At 35.8% G+C, this 19,478-nt stretch overlaps 1 protein-coding gene across 2 annotated transcripts in view; it reads left to right on the plus strand.

Annotated features, from left to right (window-relative positions):
* The window catches only part of LOC110660672 (succinate-semialdehyde dehydrogenase, mitochondrial), a 44,733-nt gene extending 27,227 nt beyond the window's left edge, over positions 1-17,506 (plus strand). For both annotated transcript variants that reach the window (XM_021819048.2, XM_021819049.2), the window contains exons 16-21: positions 10,118-10,218; positions 16,293-16,378; positions 16,625-16,731; positions 16,811-16,888; positions 17,038-17,084; positions 17,165-17,506. In XM_021819048.2, coding sequence (XP_021674740.1) covers positions 10,118-10,218; positions 16,293-16,378; positions 16,625-16,731; positions 16,811-16,888; positions 17,038-17,076 — 411 coding nt within the window. In that variant the 3' untranslated portion in view covers positions 17,077-17,084; positions 17,165-17,506. The remainder of the gene's footprint in view (positions 1-10,117; positions 10,219-16,292; positions 16,379-16,624; positions 16,732-16,810; positions 16,889-17,037; positions 17,085-17,164) is intronic.
* Positions 17,507-19,478: the final 1,972 nt, after the last annotated feature.

The raw sequence follows: 19,478 nt of genomic DNA on the forward strand, positions 1-19,478 counted from the left end.
GTCTCATTCTTTGCTAGAGCTTTTATCTCCTCCACCATGACTGTCTTCCATTTTGGATCAAGACATGCTTTCTTCCAATCCTGTGGGATAGAAACAAAGGAAACAGGCGATAGAAAGGCTCTATAGGATGGAGACAAAGAATCATAGGAAATGAAGTTAGAGATGGGATGTTTAGTACAGGTTATAACACCTTTTGTGAGAGCAATAGGAATATCAAGATTATTGTTAGAAGAAGGAAGAGTAGACTGAGAATTAAAATTAGACTTTTCAGGAACCAAAGGAGACTCATCACATACTTCAGGATGTTCAGGAATCGAATCTAGAGATTCCGGTTGATCAGCAGTCTCCTACTCGATGGTTATATCTGTCTTGTTCCGCCAAGTATAGATTCTCAAATCTGGTCCATTCAGTCTCCCTCGAGATTTTTAGGTGACTCTCCCTGAGTATCATTATTAGGTATAGGCTTTAGATCCAGATTTTTCTTTTGAAGTTGAAAGTTGGGAGAGCACAAAGAAGAAGGGAAAGACACCTCTTCTTCCTTCCTATGCTCCCCCTGAAGAGGTGGATGAAAATAAGATTCAGATTTCCTAAAGGTAACATCTATGCTCACAAAATATTTCTATGTAGGAGGGTGGTAACACCTATATCCCTTCTGAGTTACTGGAATAACCAACAAAGACACACTTGAGGGCTCGAGGTTCTAACTTCCTCCTCTTAGGCTGATGAACAAAGCAAACACAACCAAAGACATTTGGAGGAACAATATATGAATTTTTATCTTGCAAAACCTCTAAAGGACTCTTAAACTCCAAAGTCCGGAGTGACATCCTGTTAATAAGATATGCAGCAGAAAGAATTGCATCCCCCCAGTAAGGTTTGGGAATATTCATTGTAAACATAAGAGATCTAGTAACTTTAAGTAAATGTCTATTTTTTCTCTCAGACACTCTATTTTGAGCACTAGTGTTAACACAACTAGTCTGATGTTAAATTTTGTGTTACTTCAAATATTTCTGAAAAACTCCATTCATATACTCTGTGCCATTATCAGTTCTCAGTATTTTAATATGAGCATCAAACTGGGTGATAATCATTTTGGGAAACTGCTGAAAACATGAAAATGCTTCATTTTTCCCTTTCATCAGATATACCCAAGTTAACCTACTGCAACAATCAATAAAGGTCACAAATTATCTGTGACCTGATAAAGACAGTTTGAGTAAGCCCCCACACATAAGAATGGATAGTCATAAAAGTGTTACATATTATAGGAAGAGGAGAAGAAATGTTAGAGGTGCTGGAAATTAATTGTAATGGAAGATTGTTAGTTGAAATTGGAGGGAAATAACTTATTGTAGTTTTGGAGGGAAAATAACAGAGTTGTTGTTCTGTTACAGAAGCAGTTATTGACGACCGCTTATAAAAGGGGAAATACTAGTGTTAAAAATTCATTGAAGAAAATCGATAAAGAATGCTCTCCTTCTCTCTAACTCTTTTTCTATCTTCTTTCTCTCTCTCTCCTCATCCCATATTCGGATTTCTTCTCTCATCCTAAACTCTCTTTCCTCTCTAAACTCTCTTAATTTCGAGAGATAGCTGCTATAACTTTACAATTTGGTATCAGAGCCTAGTTCCGAGGTGGGCATTGTTGGATTTCTGATTCTTGGCTGTCGCAAGGATGACTAGATCAGGAGCAAATTCTCAAGATTCAACCAGGATCATTGAATTGGAAGATCAAGTTAGGGTTTTGCAAGAGGAAACAAGGAAGAAGCATGAGGAACTGTCGCAGCAAATGGCTATGGTTCTAGAAGAATTGATGGCCATGAGGAAAGACAATTCTGCTGAGAAAAACAAGGAAAACAACCGAGAAGAGTCCATGGGAACTCTTGGTGGAAAGGGCATTCTTGGAGGAGCTCCAAAGCAGAATTTGATTGGCAATGAAGGTGACACAGCAGAAGGTATGGCCAAAATTTTACCCAAAGTTAAGTTGATTACTTTTTGAGGGGAAGGAACCCAGGGCTTGGGTAAGGAAGTGTGTCAAATACTTTGAAGTGTATGGGGTTTCTAGTGATCAAAGAGTGGCGTTGGCTAGTTTATTTTTGGTGGATAGGGCAGATGCATGGTATCATAACTGGATTAGGAGTGATGGGGACCATTCTTGGGAAAATTTTGAAAGGGATTTGTGTGCAAGATTTGGTGAAGAGGGTCTTGAGGATGTAGTGGAAGAAATGATGAAGTTAAGGCAAGAAAATAGTGTGGAGGAGTTTCAAGATAGATTTGAAGATACCAGAATTAGGTTGGAGAGGGTAATGCCTAATCTTGGAGAGGCATATTTCATTTCTATATTCATTGGAGGATTGAAAGAGGATATAAGGTCTGTGGTGAGAATGCACAAACCCTCTACAATGGCTCAAGCCTTTGAGATTGCTAAGCTTCAAGAGCAATTTATTAATTGCAGCAAGAAACCTAATTCCAACCCTAAACCTTATCAGTCAAGTTATAAATCTACTTCTTACAGCCCTTTTTCTGCATACAAAGCAATTCCAACCAGTGGCAATTCTTCTTATGCATCGAAGTCATCAAATTTTGAGGTAGTAACAAATCTGAAAGCACCCATCACCATACCAAAACCCACTCAAACAGCCTGCCAAGCTTCTGTGAATCGGCCTGTTAACAAGCCAAACATTAGTGTCAATGCCAATTCAAACACCATTAGACAACCAAGACCTTGTTTTAAATGTGGAGAAAAATACTTCCCTGGATATGTTTGTAAGCAGAAAACCCTAATGTCTCTTCAAATGGAGGAGAATGGAGATGCTGCCTTTCAGTTGAATGGTGAAGAAAATGATGAGGAGGGATTACCTGCATCACAAGATGAGATGACAATTTCAATCAATGCCATTGAAGGTAGTTAGGGAGTTCAGACAATAAGAGTAGTAGGGAAGCATAAAAACAGGGAGTTACTTATCTTGATTGACAGTGGGAGTACCCACAGTTTCTTGAACATGAAAGTAGCAAAGGAACTGAAGCTTCCTTTAGTTAATGCCTCTACAATTGCTGTCATAGTAGCTGATGGGAGGAAGGTAACTACTAGCAGTGTGTGTCCTGCTTTCACTTGGAAAATTAATCAATATTCCTTCAGTTTTGATTTCAGACTGTTGGAATTAGGTAGTTTTGATGTGATTTTGGGGGTAGATTGGATGAGTACTTTCAATCCAATTCTCTGACTTTAAGAATTTCAAGATCAGCTTCCAACAAGCTGGAAAACAAGTAGTTTTGGAGGGCGTTACTAATGTGGAATCTCAGCCCAAATTGCTGAATTGTGTAGATGGGCACCAGCTTATGCACAGGAATGAAGTAGATTTTCAAACTCCAATCTTTTGTGTACAGTTGCAGAGCAAGGGGGAAATCAATGAGTCATTTTCTAACAGTCTTAGTGCTTATTCAGTAGATCTGGAGTTATTATTGAGCAAGTATGGGAGCATTTTTGGAGATTCTAAGGGATTACCACCCTTTACAAGCCACAATCATTCCATCCCTTTGATTCCTCAAGCACAGCCTGTTAATATCAGGCCTTACAGGTATCCACACTTCCAAAAAGCTGAGATAGAAAAGCTAGTGGATGAGATGCTGAAAAATGGAGTAATTCAGCCAAGTACCAGCCCTTATGCTTCCCTTGTTTTGCTGGTCAAAAAGAAGGATGGCACATGGAGATTCTGTATTGATTACAGAAGGCTCAGAAATAACAGTGAATGATAAATTTCCCATTCCCATTATAGATGACCTCTTGGATGAGCTATATGGTGAAAAATATTTCTCCAAGATAGATTTAAAAGCTGGCTATCATCAAATCAGGATGGATCCCCTTGATATACACAAAACAGCCTTTGGAACTCATCAAGGGCATTATGAATTCACTGTTATGCCTTTTGGCTTAACAAATGCCTCAGCAACATTTAAGGCAATAATGAATCATATCTTCTAATAATTTTAAAGGAAGTTTGTGTTAGTCTTTTTTGATGACATTCTTATATATAGTGCCACCTGGGAGGAGCATTTGCAGCATTTGGAACAAGTTTTTAAGGTGTTACAGCAGCAACATTTATATGCTAAGCTTTTCAAGTGTTCTTTTGGCAAACCTGAGATTGATTACTTAGGCCACATCATTTCTAGCAAAGGGGTGGCCATTGATCCTGCCAAGATTCAGGCCATGGTGTCTTGGCCAACACCTAAGAATGTCAAAGAATTAATGAGTTTTTTGGGATTGACAGGGTACTATAGGAAGTTCATTCATTATTATGGCCTCATCAGTAAGCCATTGACAGACCTGCTGAAGAAAGAGGCATTTCAATGGGATGATGAGGCTCAGTCAGCCTTTGAGCACTTAAGGGCAACAGTGTCTCAAGCTCCAGTTTTAGCCATGCCAAATTTTTCTAAGCCTTTCACCATTGAAATAGATGCTAGTGGGACAGGCATGGGGGCTTTTTGGCAACAAGAAGGACATCCCATAGCATACATTTCAAAGGCTTTTGGGCTTAGAACTCAGGCCTTATCAGTGTATGAAAGGGAGCTTCTAGCCATCACTTTTGCTGTTACCAAATGGAGACATTACTTGGAACAAGGGCCATTCTTTATTAAAACTTATCATGAGAGTATAAAGCACCTTCTTGAGCAAAGATTGCATACTAATTTGCAATTAAAAGGTGTCTCTAAGCTACTAGGATTACAATACAAAATTTTGTATAGGAAGGGTGTGGAAAACAAAGCAGCAAATGCTTTGTCCAGGAGACTTGTTATTGATGAAGGTCAATCTTTTTTGCTGCATTTCTCTTTACAGCCAACATGGATGAGCCAATTACTGACTAGTTATGAAGGAGATCAGCATGCTGCTGACTTATTGTCTCATTTAGCCATTGATGAGACATCTCATCCTGGTTGCACCATCAAGAATGGTCTGCTGTTTCATAAAAAGAAGCTATATGTGGATAGTAATAGGCACTTGAGGGAACAATTATTATCCCTCTATCATAATTCTCATTTGGGAGGCCATTCTGGCATTAATGCTACCCTTGTGAGGCTTAGTAGGCACTTTTATTGGCTTAAAATGTCTCAAGCAGTTATGGAATGGGTCAAAAGTTGTGATGTATGTGCAAGGTGTAAGGCAGAAACTTGCGCTTCACCAGGGCTTTTACAGCTATTACCAGTTCCTACTCAAGCCTGGCAAAATGTTACTATGGACTTTGTAGAGCAATTATCCAAGTCTAAGGGTAAAGATACTATACTGGTGGTAGTTTGCAGATTCACCAAGTATGGTCATTTTATTCCACTCCAACATCCTTTTACTGCCTCGTGTTGCCAAACTTTTCCTGGATTCTGTGTTCAGGCTTCATGGATTGCTTGTGTCCATTATTTTTGACAGAGATAAAATCTTTACCAGCCTTTTTTGGAAGGAATTTTTCCATGTTTTGGGGACTAAGCTAGCCTAGAGCACTGCCTATCATCCTCAATCAGATGGGCAGTCAGAGAGGCTCAATCAGTGCCTAGAGAATTATCTTAGATGTTTCTGCTTTCAAACTCCCCACTCTTAGAGTAAGTGTTTGCCTATGGCAGAGTGGTGTTATAATACAAATCATCACAGTGCCCTCAAGATGGCCCTTTTTGAGTCCTTATATGGGTATCAGTCTGCCCCATTAACCTTTCTACCACTATAAGAAACCTCTGTAGGGACTGTTTATGAGTTTGTCCAAAAGAGGCAGAAGATGATTCACTTGCTTAAAATTTGCTGAAATCTCAGCAAAGAATGAAACAATATGTTGATAAACAGAGGTTTGAAAGAACATTTGAAGTGGGAGATTGGGTGTATCTGAAGTTACAGCCTTACAGACAAACCTCCTTGGCTATAAGGAAGAATTTAAAGCTGTCAGCTAGATTTTATGGTCCCTACCAAGGTGGGTGCAGTGGCCTACAAGCTTCAATTGCCTGCTACTACCAATATTCATCCTGTTTTTCATGTTTCCCTATTGAAGAAGAAAGTTGGGAATAATGTGGTAGTAGCACAACAGCTTCCTCCTTTTGTGAATAACTCAGTCACCATAGTTCCTGCAAAGGTTTTTCCTACTAGAATTATCAAAAGGCAGGGCCAACAGGTTTTACAAGGTCTCATTTGCCTAAGAAAGATGCCACATGGGAAGATGAGACTTTTATCCTCAGCCAATTTCCTGAATTTCAATCTTCTTGGGGACAAGAAGATTCTCAATGTATTGTGGGGTTAGCGGGGAGGGTTATTGTTACATATTATAGGAAGAGGAGAAGAAATGTTAAAGGTGCTAGAAATTAATTGTAATGGAAGACTGTTAGTTGAAATTGGAGGGAAATAACTGATTGTAGTTTTGGAGGGAAAATAATAGAACTGTTATTCTGTTACAGATGTAATTACTGATGACTGCTTGTAAAAGGGGAAATACTAGTGTTAAAAATTCATTGAAGAAAATCAATAAAGAATGCTCTCCTTCTCTCTAACTCTTTTTCTATCTCTTTTCTCTCTCTTCCTCTTCTCATCCCATATTCTGATTTCTTCTCTCATCCCAAACTCTCTTTCCTCTCTAAACTCTCTCAATTTTGAGAGATAGTTGCTGTAACTTTACGAAAAGGAATTGAAGCCTTATTATTTATTGCAGGATAAGATTGTCTAGTATGTTTGGCAAACTCACAAGCATCACATACTAACAATTCGGTTTTGCATTGCTTAAACAAAAGAGGATAAAGTTTCTCTAAAACAGTAAATGAAATATGTCCAAGTCTCCTATGCTAATGAATAATTTCGTCCTCAGCACCCATAGACTGTCCCAACATGGCCTGATCAACACAATCATTAAATAGATATAGTCCATCTTGCAGTCTACCACTGTCAATCGTTCTTCCTGTTATCAACTCCTGAAACACACAGTGAGTGAGAAAAAATTCAATTTTGCAGTTGAGAGCTTTGGTGATAGAACTGACAGACAAAAGGTTAATAGGAAAGCTAGGCACATGTAAGATAGAACTAAGACTTATAGTAGGAGTGCATTTAACAGAACCTGTTCCAGAAATATTAGATAAGGATCCATCCGCAATACGAACTTCTTCTTTGCCTGAATATAGAGAATAGGATATGAATTCATTCGAAGAGCTTGTCATATGTTTGTTTGCTCCAAAATCTATAACCCAAAATGAATTATTATGATTGGCAAGAAAAGCATTATCTGAGTTGACGAAGTTAGAAGAGGCAACTGTACTGGATTGTGATTCAAGCTGTGATAGGAATCGTCTCAGAGTCTGTACCTCTTCATTGGAAAACATCCCAGTGATAGCAATATTTTCAGAAACACTCACAGCCTCAAATACATTTGCTTATGATCAAGCAGAGCCCATCTTCTTTCCTCCACGCCCCTTAGTTGGGCGGCCGTGTAGCTTCCAACATTGTTCTTTGGTGTGTCGAGATTTCCCACAGTAGTCCCAATGCAAGTGATCCTTATTTGATGGACCATATGACTGTTCTCGTAAGGAGTTAGCAGCCAGCCCAGCCTTATCAACAGCTGTAGAATTGATCATGACACTCTTTCTGCTCTCCGCCTGCTGAGCATAATAGTATGTCTACCTTAAGGTGGGCAAAGGATCCTTACCAAGCATTTGGACCTGAATCTGATCATACTCCACATTTAGCTCAGCAAGAAAATAATATATGCGCTCCTTCTCAACTAATTTTTGGAACTTAACTGCATCAGCCGGACATGAAGCCTGAAAATCCTGGTAGAAATCTAACTCTTGCCATAGACTATTCAGTTCTGCATAATACTGAGCAACAATCAACTCACTTTGTTTCATTCCATGAACCTTGTTCCCAAGCTCATAAACTTGTGCATCATTCCCAACTTGGGAACAAGTCTGAGAAACAGCACTCCAAATGGTAGCGGCACTTTCCAACAGTAAATGCCCACGAGCTATATGAGTTTGCATAGAATTGATGAACAATGACATAACAAGAGAGTTCTCCGACTCCCACTGGTTGTAGGTAGAACTAGTATTTTCTGGCTTTTTTCTATTTCCAGTGATATACCCCTGCAGTCGTCTAGCCTGAATAAACAGTAGACAAGATCTAGACCATGCCAAATAATTAGTTTCATCTAACTTTACAGGACTAATTTGTAAAGATGGATTATCACCAACAAATTCAGCCTTTGTTTCAGAGGCTTTCTTCTTTTGATCAGTCACTTTTCAATTAAAGAAATAGGTACTGAGACGGAAAGCAAGAAATTGGGCAACAGAAGGTACCTAAAAAAATAAATGTGGAAACCAGGTATGGAAACACGTTGGTTAGAGGCGCGCAAGATAGGGAAGGTCGTTGGCAAGAGGCGCGGTCGTAGAAATCACCGAAAAAAAGGGTGCACGCGCCGGTGCGTGAAGAATGACGCGAGACTTCTGGAGGTGCGTGAGCTCACACGCTTCACCGGACTGCAACGGGACTCCGGGCGTAGGCCGATCGGCTAGTGTCATTCCTCCTCAAGTGGGTGGTGACAGTCACCTCCCTTTCTAGAACGACGTATAAGCTTGACCAAAAAAAAAAAAAAAACCCAAAACTCCACTTTTCATGCCAATAAATTTAGGCACTGCTCTGATACCATGTAGAAAATAGAGAATTTGGAAATTTTTTTTTTATATTTCTTTATACTAAAATGATTTACAAGCATTCTAATTTATATACAAAGGTTAGGACTAATTAGGAAACTAATAATAGCCAATAAATACAATGATTCCTAATTATATTCTAATTTATAGCTAATTTACACTGATTAAGGGATTTACACTAATTGAGGGATTCTAACAATGAAGATATTTAACACTCCATGTTGCTACTTGTAAATGTTTATCAAAGTAACTTCACCACCTTTTCTTAATCTTTTCTCACCTTTTGGACTATTATGGTCGTAATCTTCTAATTTGATGTGAGTGCCAGTATTACCTTTTATTTGGGCCAATTTATTGGTACACATAACCATTTCTAGCATATTGAGCTTTTCATAAAAGACTCTAGGGACTTTGATCTAGTCTTGCTAACTTCTTACCTTCAATTGTGGAAAGCTTATGCTTCACATAAGCATCTGCATTCTGGCATTTGGATGGATTTTTCTAATGTTCCAGTCTTGGCTTTCATTGATTGTTGAACAATCTCATATCATTGCCAAGCTTCTTTCGAGGTTCTACACCCTTTTGATTTGTGTAGGACTCAATTGCCACATTTTCTCCTCTTAGATTCCACTGCACTGTCCATAGGTGCTTGATTCCTTTGTTATTATTATTATTATTATTTTTATCTATCTTTTAATGTTCACAACCTATATTGGGAAAGCAGCATCTCCACTGTTATAGCTTTTTTATCCTTTATAGGGTTGGTTAATTTTTATTGTCATGAAGTCTATTTGGTAGCTATTTGCTTGCTTTTGAGTGTACCAAAATGTGCTGAGTAGATGATAACCAAAGGCAAACTCCGGAATTCATTTCTCTTTCCTCATTCCAACATAGTCTCTGTGGATACTCTCAAATCCCTTATCATTGGTGGCCCATGTATCTGTTGCTTGTCACCAAGAAGTGCAAAAATGGGACTTACGAGCAAATGCAGGATCAATATGTTTTGCTTTGTTACATAATCAAAAGTTGTGGCATGTGAACAAATAAAACATTGTGCTTGTATGACCGAGGGACTAGCTTTTTGTAACTTCCCAGAACCCAAAATCATTTGAAACTGTGATACAATGTACAATAATAAATTTGTTAAAATGCTGATTTAATCACTGACGTGTCTTTCTTTTTTTCTCACTGCTGTGTATGAAGAATGAACACAAACAATAATTTGGTTGCAGGTTTTTTTTTTTTTTTTTTTTAAATTAGCATTTGTCAGAACAAACTGTACCTCCTTTCTCTTTTCTCATTCCTTTCCCTAGGCACTCTTCTAAGTTTTTGCTTTCTTTTCTTTTGTTTATTAATACTGTTCTAACTTAGGAACTTCAATTCAGTGGCGTAGAAATACTTTTGTATCGGTACTCTATATAATGTCTATAACTAACCATAACTACACTTGAAGGGAGCAAAAGTTCTTCTTGGGGGCAAAAGACATAGCCTTGGAATGACTTTCTATGAGCCAACAGTAATCGGTGATGTCAAGAGTGAGATGATTTTATCCAGGTAAATATGTAAAGGTGAATAATATTGAATATGGTTGAATTGTAATGATAAAGGTGTAGCCTTTTGACCTTTCCTATGGTAGGTGAAGCATAAAGGGGAAATTACTTCCCCTTCTGCGCCTGAAATTTGTCCTGTTACACTGTTTGAGCATCCATTATTCAACACTTAGGTGATCTTACTGTTCAAACTTCAAATACAGTGTTTGGGATCAAACATTCAAACTAAACTGTTTGGATCCACTTGGGATTCATATTTAATTATTAAGACCAATTTTTTTTTTTTTATTTCCATAAAAATCAGTGACCAAAATGTTTGAAAAAGAAACTAAAAGTGCTTCTCTAGGTATAAGGACTGAGATTGATCTTGGGTATATACTAAGATAGTTATGCATGAGATATGCAGCAAATATAGAAACTTGTTGGAGAGTTCTATTTTTTAAGAGAAAAGAAAAATTGAAAATCGGAGAAAACATATGGAACAATTTAATCTAGTACCTTCATGCATGTAGATGTATTCTCTTGCTTTTGAGGTCAGTTATGACGGTTGATTGACTTAGCAATTAGAGATGAAGTTGGAGCAAATATTTTACATTTTTAATTCTTTGCGCTTAATTTATCCATATTAATTTTGTGGTATACATGTGTGCATGTGCGCACTTTGCACACATAGATTGCAGTAGTGTTACAAGCCAAACTTGACATCTCAATTTCAGTAATAACTGATCTGCTTGGGTAAATGTGGGGAAGGAATTTTCTTTTTTTTTTTTTTTTAATTTGTCATTGGGCTTTTTAGAAAATATCATTTCAAAGTAGAAACTTTTATCGCATGAAGATGGAATAGGCTGTGCCAATCAATCTTTATGTTACCAGCTTCTAAGGTTGGCATTTTCCTTCATATTTCATCAGAAGTCATCTAAGTTTATTTGTCAAAATTTCTGGTAAATTAGATTTTTTGCTTTAATGATTAATAATTATATATTAGGGTAATTTACTATTTTGTTCATAGGTTTCACTACTTTTATCTCTCTATTATAGAAAATATATTAAAATATCCCTAAGTTTTGGGTTCGTCTACGCTTTCATTCTTTCATCTATTCTTAGTCAATTTGGTTGTTGTTCATAATTTAGAAGATGAAAATGCTTTTCCCTTCTCCCCTTCCCCTCCTCATTCTGTGTGATCCACCCATACTCTCCTCCCTCTTTTCCACTTCTCTCTCATTTTTGTCTCTCTCCCCCACTCTGTAGCCCTTTTGTTCTGCTCTCGTCCTCATCATGCTCCTCTCTCACTCTTCTTCTTCTTCTGCTCTACAGATCCAAACCCTCTTGTTCTACAAAAGAATTCCAACAAGAACAAATCAATAAATTACAAAAAATGTAATAAAAACAAATTTCCATCTAAATGCTTTCAATTTCAATTACAAAATTCCAATATGAACAAGCAAATTACAAAATATGCAACAAAATCAACTTTCCATATGCAAAATTTGAATCACAATTATAGGATTCTAGCAAAAACAAATCAACAAAGGAGAGTTTGCACAATCCAAAAACCTAGTCTCTTTGCCTGAACCCCAACACTACCACTCTCTCCACCTTTAAACACCACATTTACTCTTGATTGGACATCCCTTACTCCATCCTTACCCTGGAACAGATCTTGACTGGGCATCTTCCATCGTTTGATTCCTTTGATGGACCCACTGGCGGTGAAGAAGACAAGGATGATGGAGGGAACAATGTCAGGTTGTTTGAATGATGTTAGGCCTTAAAACAAGAACTAGAAATTCAATGAGTTTGAAGGGATGATGTAAAGTTGTTTGCTTTGATGGAATATGATGAGTTGGCATATTTGAAAAGGAAATTTGTGGATATGAGAGCATTCAACTCAACTCAACTAAGCTTTTATCCCAAAAATTTGGGGTCGGCTATATGGATTCGCTTTCTCCACTCTAAATTATTTTGGGTTAAATCCTCAGAAATTTGTAATGCTTCTAGGTCATATTGTACTACTCTCCTCCAAGTCAATTTAGGTCTACTCCTTTTTTTCTTTCTATCGTCTAACCTAATGTGCTCTACTTGTCTAACTGGAGTCTCTGTATGTCTACGCTTCACTTGACCAAACCACCTCAATCTCCCTTCTCTCAACTTATCCTCGATTAGTACCACTCCTACCTTTTCTCTAATACCCTTATTACAGATTTTATCTAGTCTAGTATGGCCACTCATACACCTTAACATTCTCATCTCTGTAACTCTTATCTTAGACGCATACGACTCCTTCAATGCCCAAAACTCGCTACCATATAACATAGCTGGTCGTATGGCTGTACAGTAAAATTTTCCTTTCAACTTACTGAAAATCTTGCGATCACATAAAACTCCCGTGGCATGTCTCCACTTCAACCATCCGGCTTTAATTCTATGACTAACATCCTCCTCACATCCCCCATCTACTTGAAAGACTGAGCCGAGATATTTAAAGTGATTACTTTGCGACAGTACCACTCCATCCAAACTAACTCCTTCCCTATCACCAGTTTGGCCTTCACTGAACTTGCAATGCATGTATTCTGTCTTCGTTCTACTTAACTTAAAGCCCTTTGACTCTAGATTACTTCTCCAAAGCTTTAGCTTTATAATTGACTTCTTCTCGCGTCTCATCTATCAAAACAATATCATCCGTAAATATCATGCACCAAGGAATGCTCTCTTGTATATGTTTCGTTAATTCATCTAAAACTAATGTAAAAAGGTAAGGGCTTATAGCTGATTCTTGGTGTAATCCATCGGAAAATCTCGTGTCCCCTTCCACTGTGCGCACAATAGTAGTTGCTCCTTTATACATATCTTTCAACACTTGTATGTACCTAATAGATACCCTCTTTTGTTCTAACACACTCTATAGGACATCTCTTGGAACACTATCATAAGCCTTCTCCAAATCAATAAAAACCATGTGTGGATCTTTCTTCACATCTCTATATTTCTACATCAAGCTTTTAATGAGAAAGATCGCTTTCATAGTTGAACGATCGGGCATGAAGCCAAATTGATTGAGAGAGATAGAAGTATCATGACGTAGTCAATGCTCCACAGCTCTCTCCCACAACTTCATAGTATGGCTCATGAGTTTAATTCCCTATAGTTCGAGCAACTCTGTATGTCTCCCTTATTTTTAAAAATAGGTATTAAAATACTTCTCCATTCATCATGCATTTTCTTTGAGTTTAGAATCTTATTAAATAATTTAGTTAACCATGTCACTCTCATATCTCCCAAACACTTCCACACTTCAATTGGTATTTCATCAGGTCCACAGGCTACACACTTTCATTCTCTTAAATGCTTTCTTTACTTTTAAAGATCTAATCCTTTTAGTATAATTCACATTCTTTTCTATCGATCTATAGTCTATATTCACGTTATTACAATTTTGACTATTATTAAAGAGATCATTAAAATAATTTTTTCATCTTTCTTTAATGTCCTCATCTTTCACTAACACTTTTTCTTCTTTATTCTTAATGCACCTAACTTGATTGGGATCTTGACATTTCCTTTCTCTCCTCCTTGCTAATCTATAAATATCTTTCTCCCCTTCTTTAGTTCCAAGTTTCTCATATAACTTTTTAAAGACCTGTGCTCTTGCTTGACTAGCTGCCTTTTTTGCCTCTTTCTTGGCTATCTTGTACTGTTCATATGCCTCATTATTATCACATTTAGGTAATTTCTTATACCATTCTCTTTTTCTCTTCACTGCCTTTTGTACTTCTTCATTCCACCGCCATCTCTCTTTTGAGGGTGGTCCATGTCCTTTAGACTCTTCAAGTACTTTTCTAGCTACTTCTCTAATCTTTGATGCCATCTGTATCCATATATTATTGGCCTCCATATTCAACTTTCATGCTTCGGACTCGAGTAGCTTATTTTTGAACTTCACTTGCTTTACTCCTTTGAACTCCTACCACTTTGTTCGAGCTATACTATTTCTTCTGACCTTACTTGAATTGTTCCTAAACTTGACATTCAAGATTACTAACCGATGTTGACTTGTTAAAGCCTCTCCTGGAATGACCTTGCAATCCTTGTATAGAGCTCTATTTGTCTTCCTGATTAAGAGGAAGTCGATTTGGCTTCTATGTTGCCCACTTTTGAAAGTCACTAAATGTGACTCTCTTTTTATAAAGTAGGTATTTGCTAGTACTAGGTCGTATGCTATAGCAAAATCCAGGATGCTTTTTCCCTTTTTATTTCGACTGCCAAAATCAAAACCTCTATGAACATTCTCATAGCCTTGCCTATCACTTCCTACATGTCCATTCAAATTTCCTCCAATGAAAATATTCTCTTCATTCGGTATGCTTTGCATTAAATCATCCATATCTTCCCAAAACCTTTGTTTACTCTCACTATTTAGTCCTATTTGTGGGGCATAAGTACTAACTACATTTATTGTTTTTCCTTCTGGTACTAGCTTTACTAGTATAATTCTATCTCCTACTCTTTTAACAGCTATTATAGCGTTTTTCAATGTCCTGTCTATGATTATGCTCACTCCGTTCTTATTTCTTTCCTTTCTGGTAAACCACAGTTTGTACCCTGAATTACCCACTTCCTTGCTTTTCTCTCCTACCCATTTAGTCTCCTGAATGCAAGCAATATTCACCCTTCTCCTTTCCAAGGTATCTACAAGCTCCATTAATTTTCCTGTAAGTGATTCAACATTTCAAGTACCAACTCTGATATTCCCCCTATCCTGTTACTTCCTAATTGGTCTCCTTTTATGATATCTTCTATTGTTTTCTATGTCTATTTTGTGTTCTGTTCCACTATCTGTTCTACTATCTATCCTATGAATTAACTTCTTTATCCATACCCGTCCATGATGTGGGAACCTTTGCTCACTTAACACCACACCTGGGCGCCGGCATGGCGCGTCGCTTTCGGTGAACGCCTTACACCGTTGCATATTTATCACTACACCCGGGCTTCGATGTAGCGCGTCGTTAGTAGAGGACGCCCCAACGTTTATATCATTTGAATCCATATTATAAGGCGTGACGAAATTTTTACGCTAGTTGTCAACTATCGCAACCCTCCTCCTTTATTCGGACTTGGGACCGGCTAAGCGGAAACTACTTAGGCGGAGTTGGATATGAGAGCATTGATTATTTTTTTTTTTTTTTTTTTTTTTTGGGGGGCGGGGGTGGGGCGCGGGTTTGGTGTGCTGGGTTTGGGGTTGAAGAGATAGACATTGAGGGGATATGGGAGAGTCAGGGAGGGAGAGTTGAGGGGGAGAGAGGGAGAATTGAGGGCACAGTTAAAGGCGCAGAGGAGGCCTGAGCTGAGGCACAGGCATGCGCCTGAATGACGTGAGGCACAAAACAAAAAAGAAATCATAAAAATAAAATAATGTATCATATTACAACATCATATCGTAATAGTATTTAACACTCAAATAGAGAAATAACAGCATTTTTGCAATCAAATAAAATAAAACTGAACTATCATGGATATTAATGTCTTAAAAGAAAATTTTTATTCTGAAATAAATTCAAAAGAAAATATAACAAATTAAGAACAAGCAGCAGGTCTCCCTAGACAAAAACCTAAGTGGTGCTAATGGGGAGAGAGATAGGAGTAGAGAAGCAGAAAGAAAAGGAAAGATTGAGAAAGAATCAAAGAAAAAGTCCATGTGATTAGGAGAGAGAGAGGAGGAAAGGAAGAAGGAAAGAACAAGTAAATAAATACCTGGTTCATTCGTACCAGCAGGCAATAGCAACCTAAAGCACATGTTCGATCTTCTCTTCTATCTTTTTTCGTTTCTGGACTTCCCAACGGGATGGTGTTGTGCTGATATGATTAGTTGTGGTTAAAATTAAAAAATGAAACGAGGACTGCCTGAGGCTTGCCTTGCTAACATTGCCCGCCTTTTGTGCCTTGCACCTCAGGTGCACCCTTTTTCAGTTGTGCCAGTGCATGAAAAATTATATATCTAGATGTTTATTTTTTCTTTCAGGCTAGAATACAATCAGTTGAAGAAATATTAATGTGCATTTTCTTTTCTTGCATCAGAGAGGAAGTATTTGGACCAGTGGCGCCACTCATGCGGTTCAAAACAGAGGAGGAAGCTATCTCCATTGCTAATAACACAAATGCAGGTTTTTTCATCAGCCTCATATATATATATATGTGTGTGTGTGTCTTGTTTTCTTCTCCAATATGGAACCTTTCTGCTGCCTTTGCTCTGTCCATACAAGTTTATCTTGGTTAATCTTGATTGTGTGGCAGATTAAAATTCATCACACATTCCCTATCTGTTTTCATGGTTATATTCCCCTCTGTATTCAGTTGTCATAGTATTTTAGAATACAGGAGTATACTGTCTTTTACTGTTAATGATGCAGGATTAGCAGCATATATTTTCACAAACAATATTCAACGTTCATGGCGTGTCACTGAAGCACTTGAGTATGGACTTGTTGGTGTCAATGAAGGACTTATTTCAACAGAGGTGGGATTTATCCTGCATGGTTCTATAGATTAGCATGGTAACACAAGTCTGGTGTGTTAAAATGTTGATTATGGTGCAGGTGGCTCCATTTGGAGGAGTAAAACAGTCTGGCATAGGACGGGAAGGCTCCAAGTATGGGATGGATGAATATCTGGAGGTAGGCATTATCCAAAACATCCTTTTAATCTCCCGTGGGAAATTGAAAATAAAAAATAAATAAATAAATAAAAGTAGTAAAAAAATAAATACATAGAAGTAGTACTCTGGTCCCTCTCTTTAATCTCTTTTGCTTTTCAAACTGTGCAGCTGAAATATGTATGCTTAGGAGATATGAACAGAAAGTGAGATGCAAGGTTTGTATTCCAACTTACCAAGTTTATGAGAGTGGTCAGAATATGATAGTCTCTTTATAAAGTCGAATTTGTATATATAGGTAGTTCGCAGGTTATAGTTTTGGTGGGATGGTTGATGTCGGAGGCATAGAAGATGAGCAGCGTAGTGGTCCTTATGCTTTGTGTATGTAATAAGTGCAATGTCCAAGCATATCTGAATGACAAATGTTTCTTTGCTTGGCCTGTTGTATAATACTTTTTTTCAGTCCTTCCTCTTTATTGGGCTGAATGCTTATCATTAGTTTTTGTTTTCATTTTCATGCACAAATGGATAGTTTTGAGTTTTTAACATAGTTGGGTTTTCAAGGTTGTGTTTATCGGGATCATTTTGCTGATCATCTTATCCATAATAAGAAGGAAATGGTAATGAATTTTGGCAAGAAGGGGTTACGTAATGCCTTTGTAAAATAGAAAAGATTGTGGCGCTCAATACATGGTACTAATTGCAATGATAGTTGAGATGGTTGGTGATCGTGGAATGATTGTTATGGTCTTTGGATGATTAATTTTGATGTAGTAGTAATTCTGGAATAGGAAAATGATGGTGATATTGCTGAACAATAGTGATTATTACCCCTTGAATGAATAGACTAGGGCCTGCTTTCCTTTCCCTTTCCTGAAATGTGCCGAGGTTTCGGTTATTTCTTGTGGAGTCATTTTATTTTATTTTTCAGATGGATTAGGATTGGGTGATTTTAGATTGGGGTTGATTTTGTGTATCTATCAAATTGCTGTATAGAAAAATATTTGACTAAAATTTAAATTAATTTGTAAATTGGGAGTCTAATTAAAAAATTTAGTTTTTTTTTTTTTTTAAATAGTTGGCTTTATTTAAGTCAATTTAAACGAGTTAATTTCTTATTAAATCATATTTTTGTTGATTTTTCAATTAAATTTTTAAGTGTATAGATTATTTGAATAATTCATATAAATTGAAATAATTTACAGGATCAAGTTGGTGAGTCAAGTTTAAAATTTACAACCTCTTTGAGTGAGGCCAATTGTGGTGTGAGGATTTGTGTGATTAGACATTTGAGCACGGATTCTATGTTGTAGGATAATTAAACTTTGAGCAGTTTTGCAATGTTAAGGCTGTAGAGATTATTTTAATGCACGGAGTGAAAATCACTTTTTATGAAATTGTTTTATTGTGAGATACAATCAGGAGGGTATATATATATATATATATATATATATATATATTAGTTCTCACGTTTAGTGAAGGAATTTTAATTTAACCTAAAAAAGAATTTTTTTAAAAAGAAGTCATAAAGTGAACGCTATCTCACTATGAGTCAAATGATAATAAATGTAAGTCTTCTACCTTGATTAAAACTAAATAAATCTTGCATGTACAAAATATAAAAGAATAAAGAAAAGTTTGTGCTTTTTAGTTTTTATCTTTATGTGTTGCATATAAATTCGTAATTTCAATTATATATATATATATATAACATTGTTAAAATATATTATTTTTAATAATCAATTAAATAATTTAGTTATTTATTAAAATGGTTGTATTTTATTTTGATTAAAGTTGTGTAAAAAACTGTAAGAAATAAAATTAATAGATTATATTATTTTAATTAATTAAAATATTATAAAATAAAACATATTATAAATAAAACATGTAAAATATAATTTTTAATATATAAAAATTATAAATAAAATATTAGAGAATATAAATATTTTGATTTTATAAATTAAAATTTACTATTTACTAAAGTTATTTTAAAATATTTTTAATTTTTTTTAAATTTTTTTAATAAAATTATTATAATTCATTTAAAATAAAAATTATAAGACAAAAAAATATGTATTTTATTTTTTTTATTTTATCTTAATGTAATAAAAATTTTAAAATTAATAATTTTTTTTATAAATGCATTTTAAATTTGGTATTTTTGTAAATAATAAAAATAATAAAGATTGTTTTTAAAAATCTTAGTGTTCTTCTTTGTCACTTTTTAATTTTTTTAACTTTTAATTATTTTGATTTAATTTTAAATATTTATTATTTTTAATGAGTAATTAAAATTAAAATAAATTGATAATTAAAATAATGGTTTATCAATTGACTGAAAAAGAAATTATCAGTAAAAATTATATCATGATTTAATCAATTTTGATTATAAGTTAAAAAAAATTTCAAAATTATGTCAAAATTATATAAAAAAATAATGAATTATAATTATATAAAAATTTAAAAAATAAATAATTTAATATTAAGCTATAAAATTACATATTATTATTTATTATTAATATATTGTTTATGAGTTACGAATTTAGTTATGTGAGTATTTTTTGAAACTAGATTTATAATAAAATTAAGATTAAGATTTTAATATATCAATT

Source organism: Hevea brasiliensis, chromosome 4 (genome assembly GCF_030052815.1).
Source record: "Hevea brasiliensis isolate MT/VB/25A 57/8 chromosome 4, ASM3005281v1, whole genome shotgun sequence".
Taxonomy (NCBI): domain Eukaryota; kingdom Viridiplantae; phylum Streptophyta; class Magnoliopsida; order Malpighiales; family Euphorbiaceae; genus Hevea; species Hevea brasiliensis.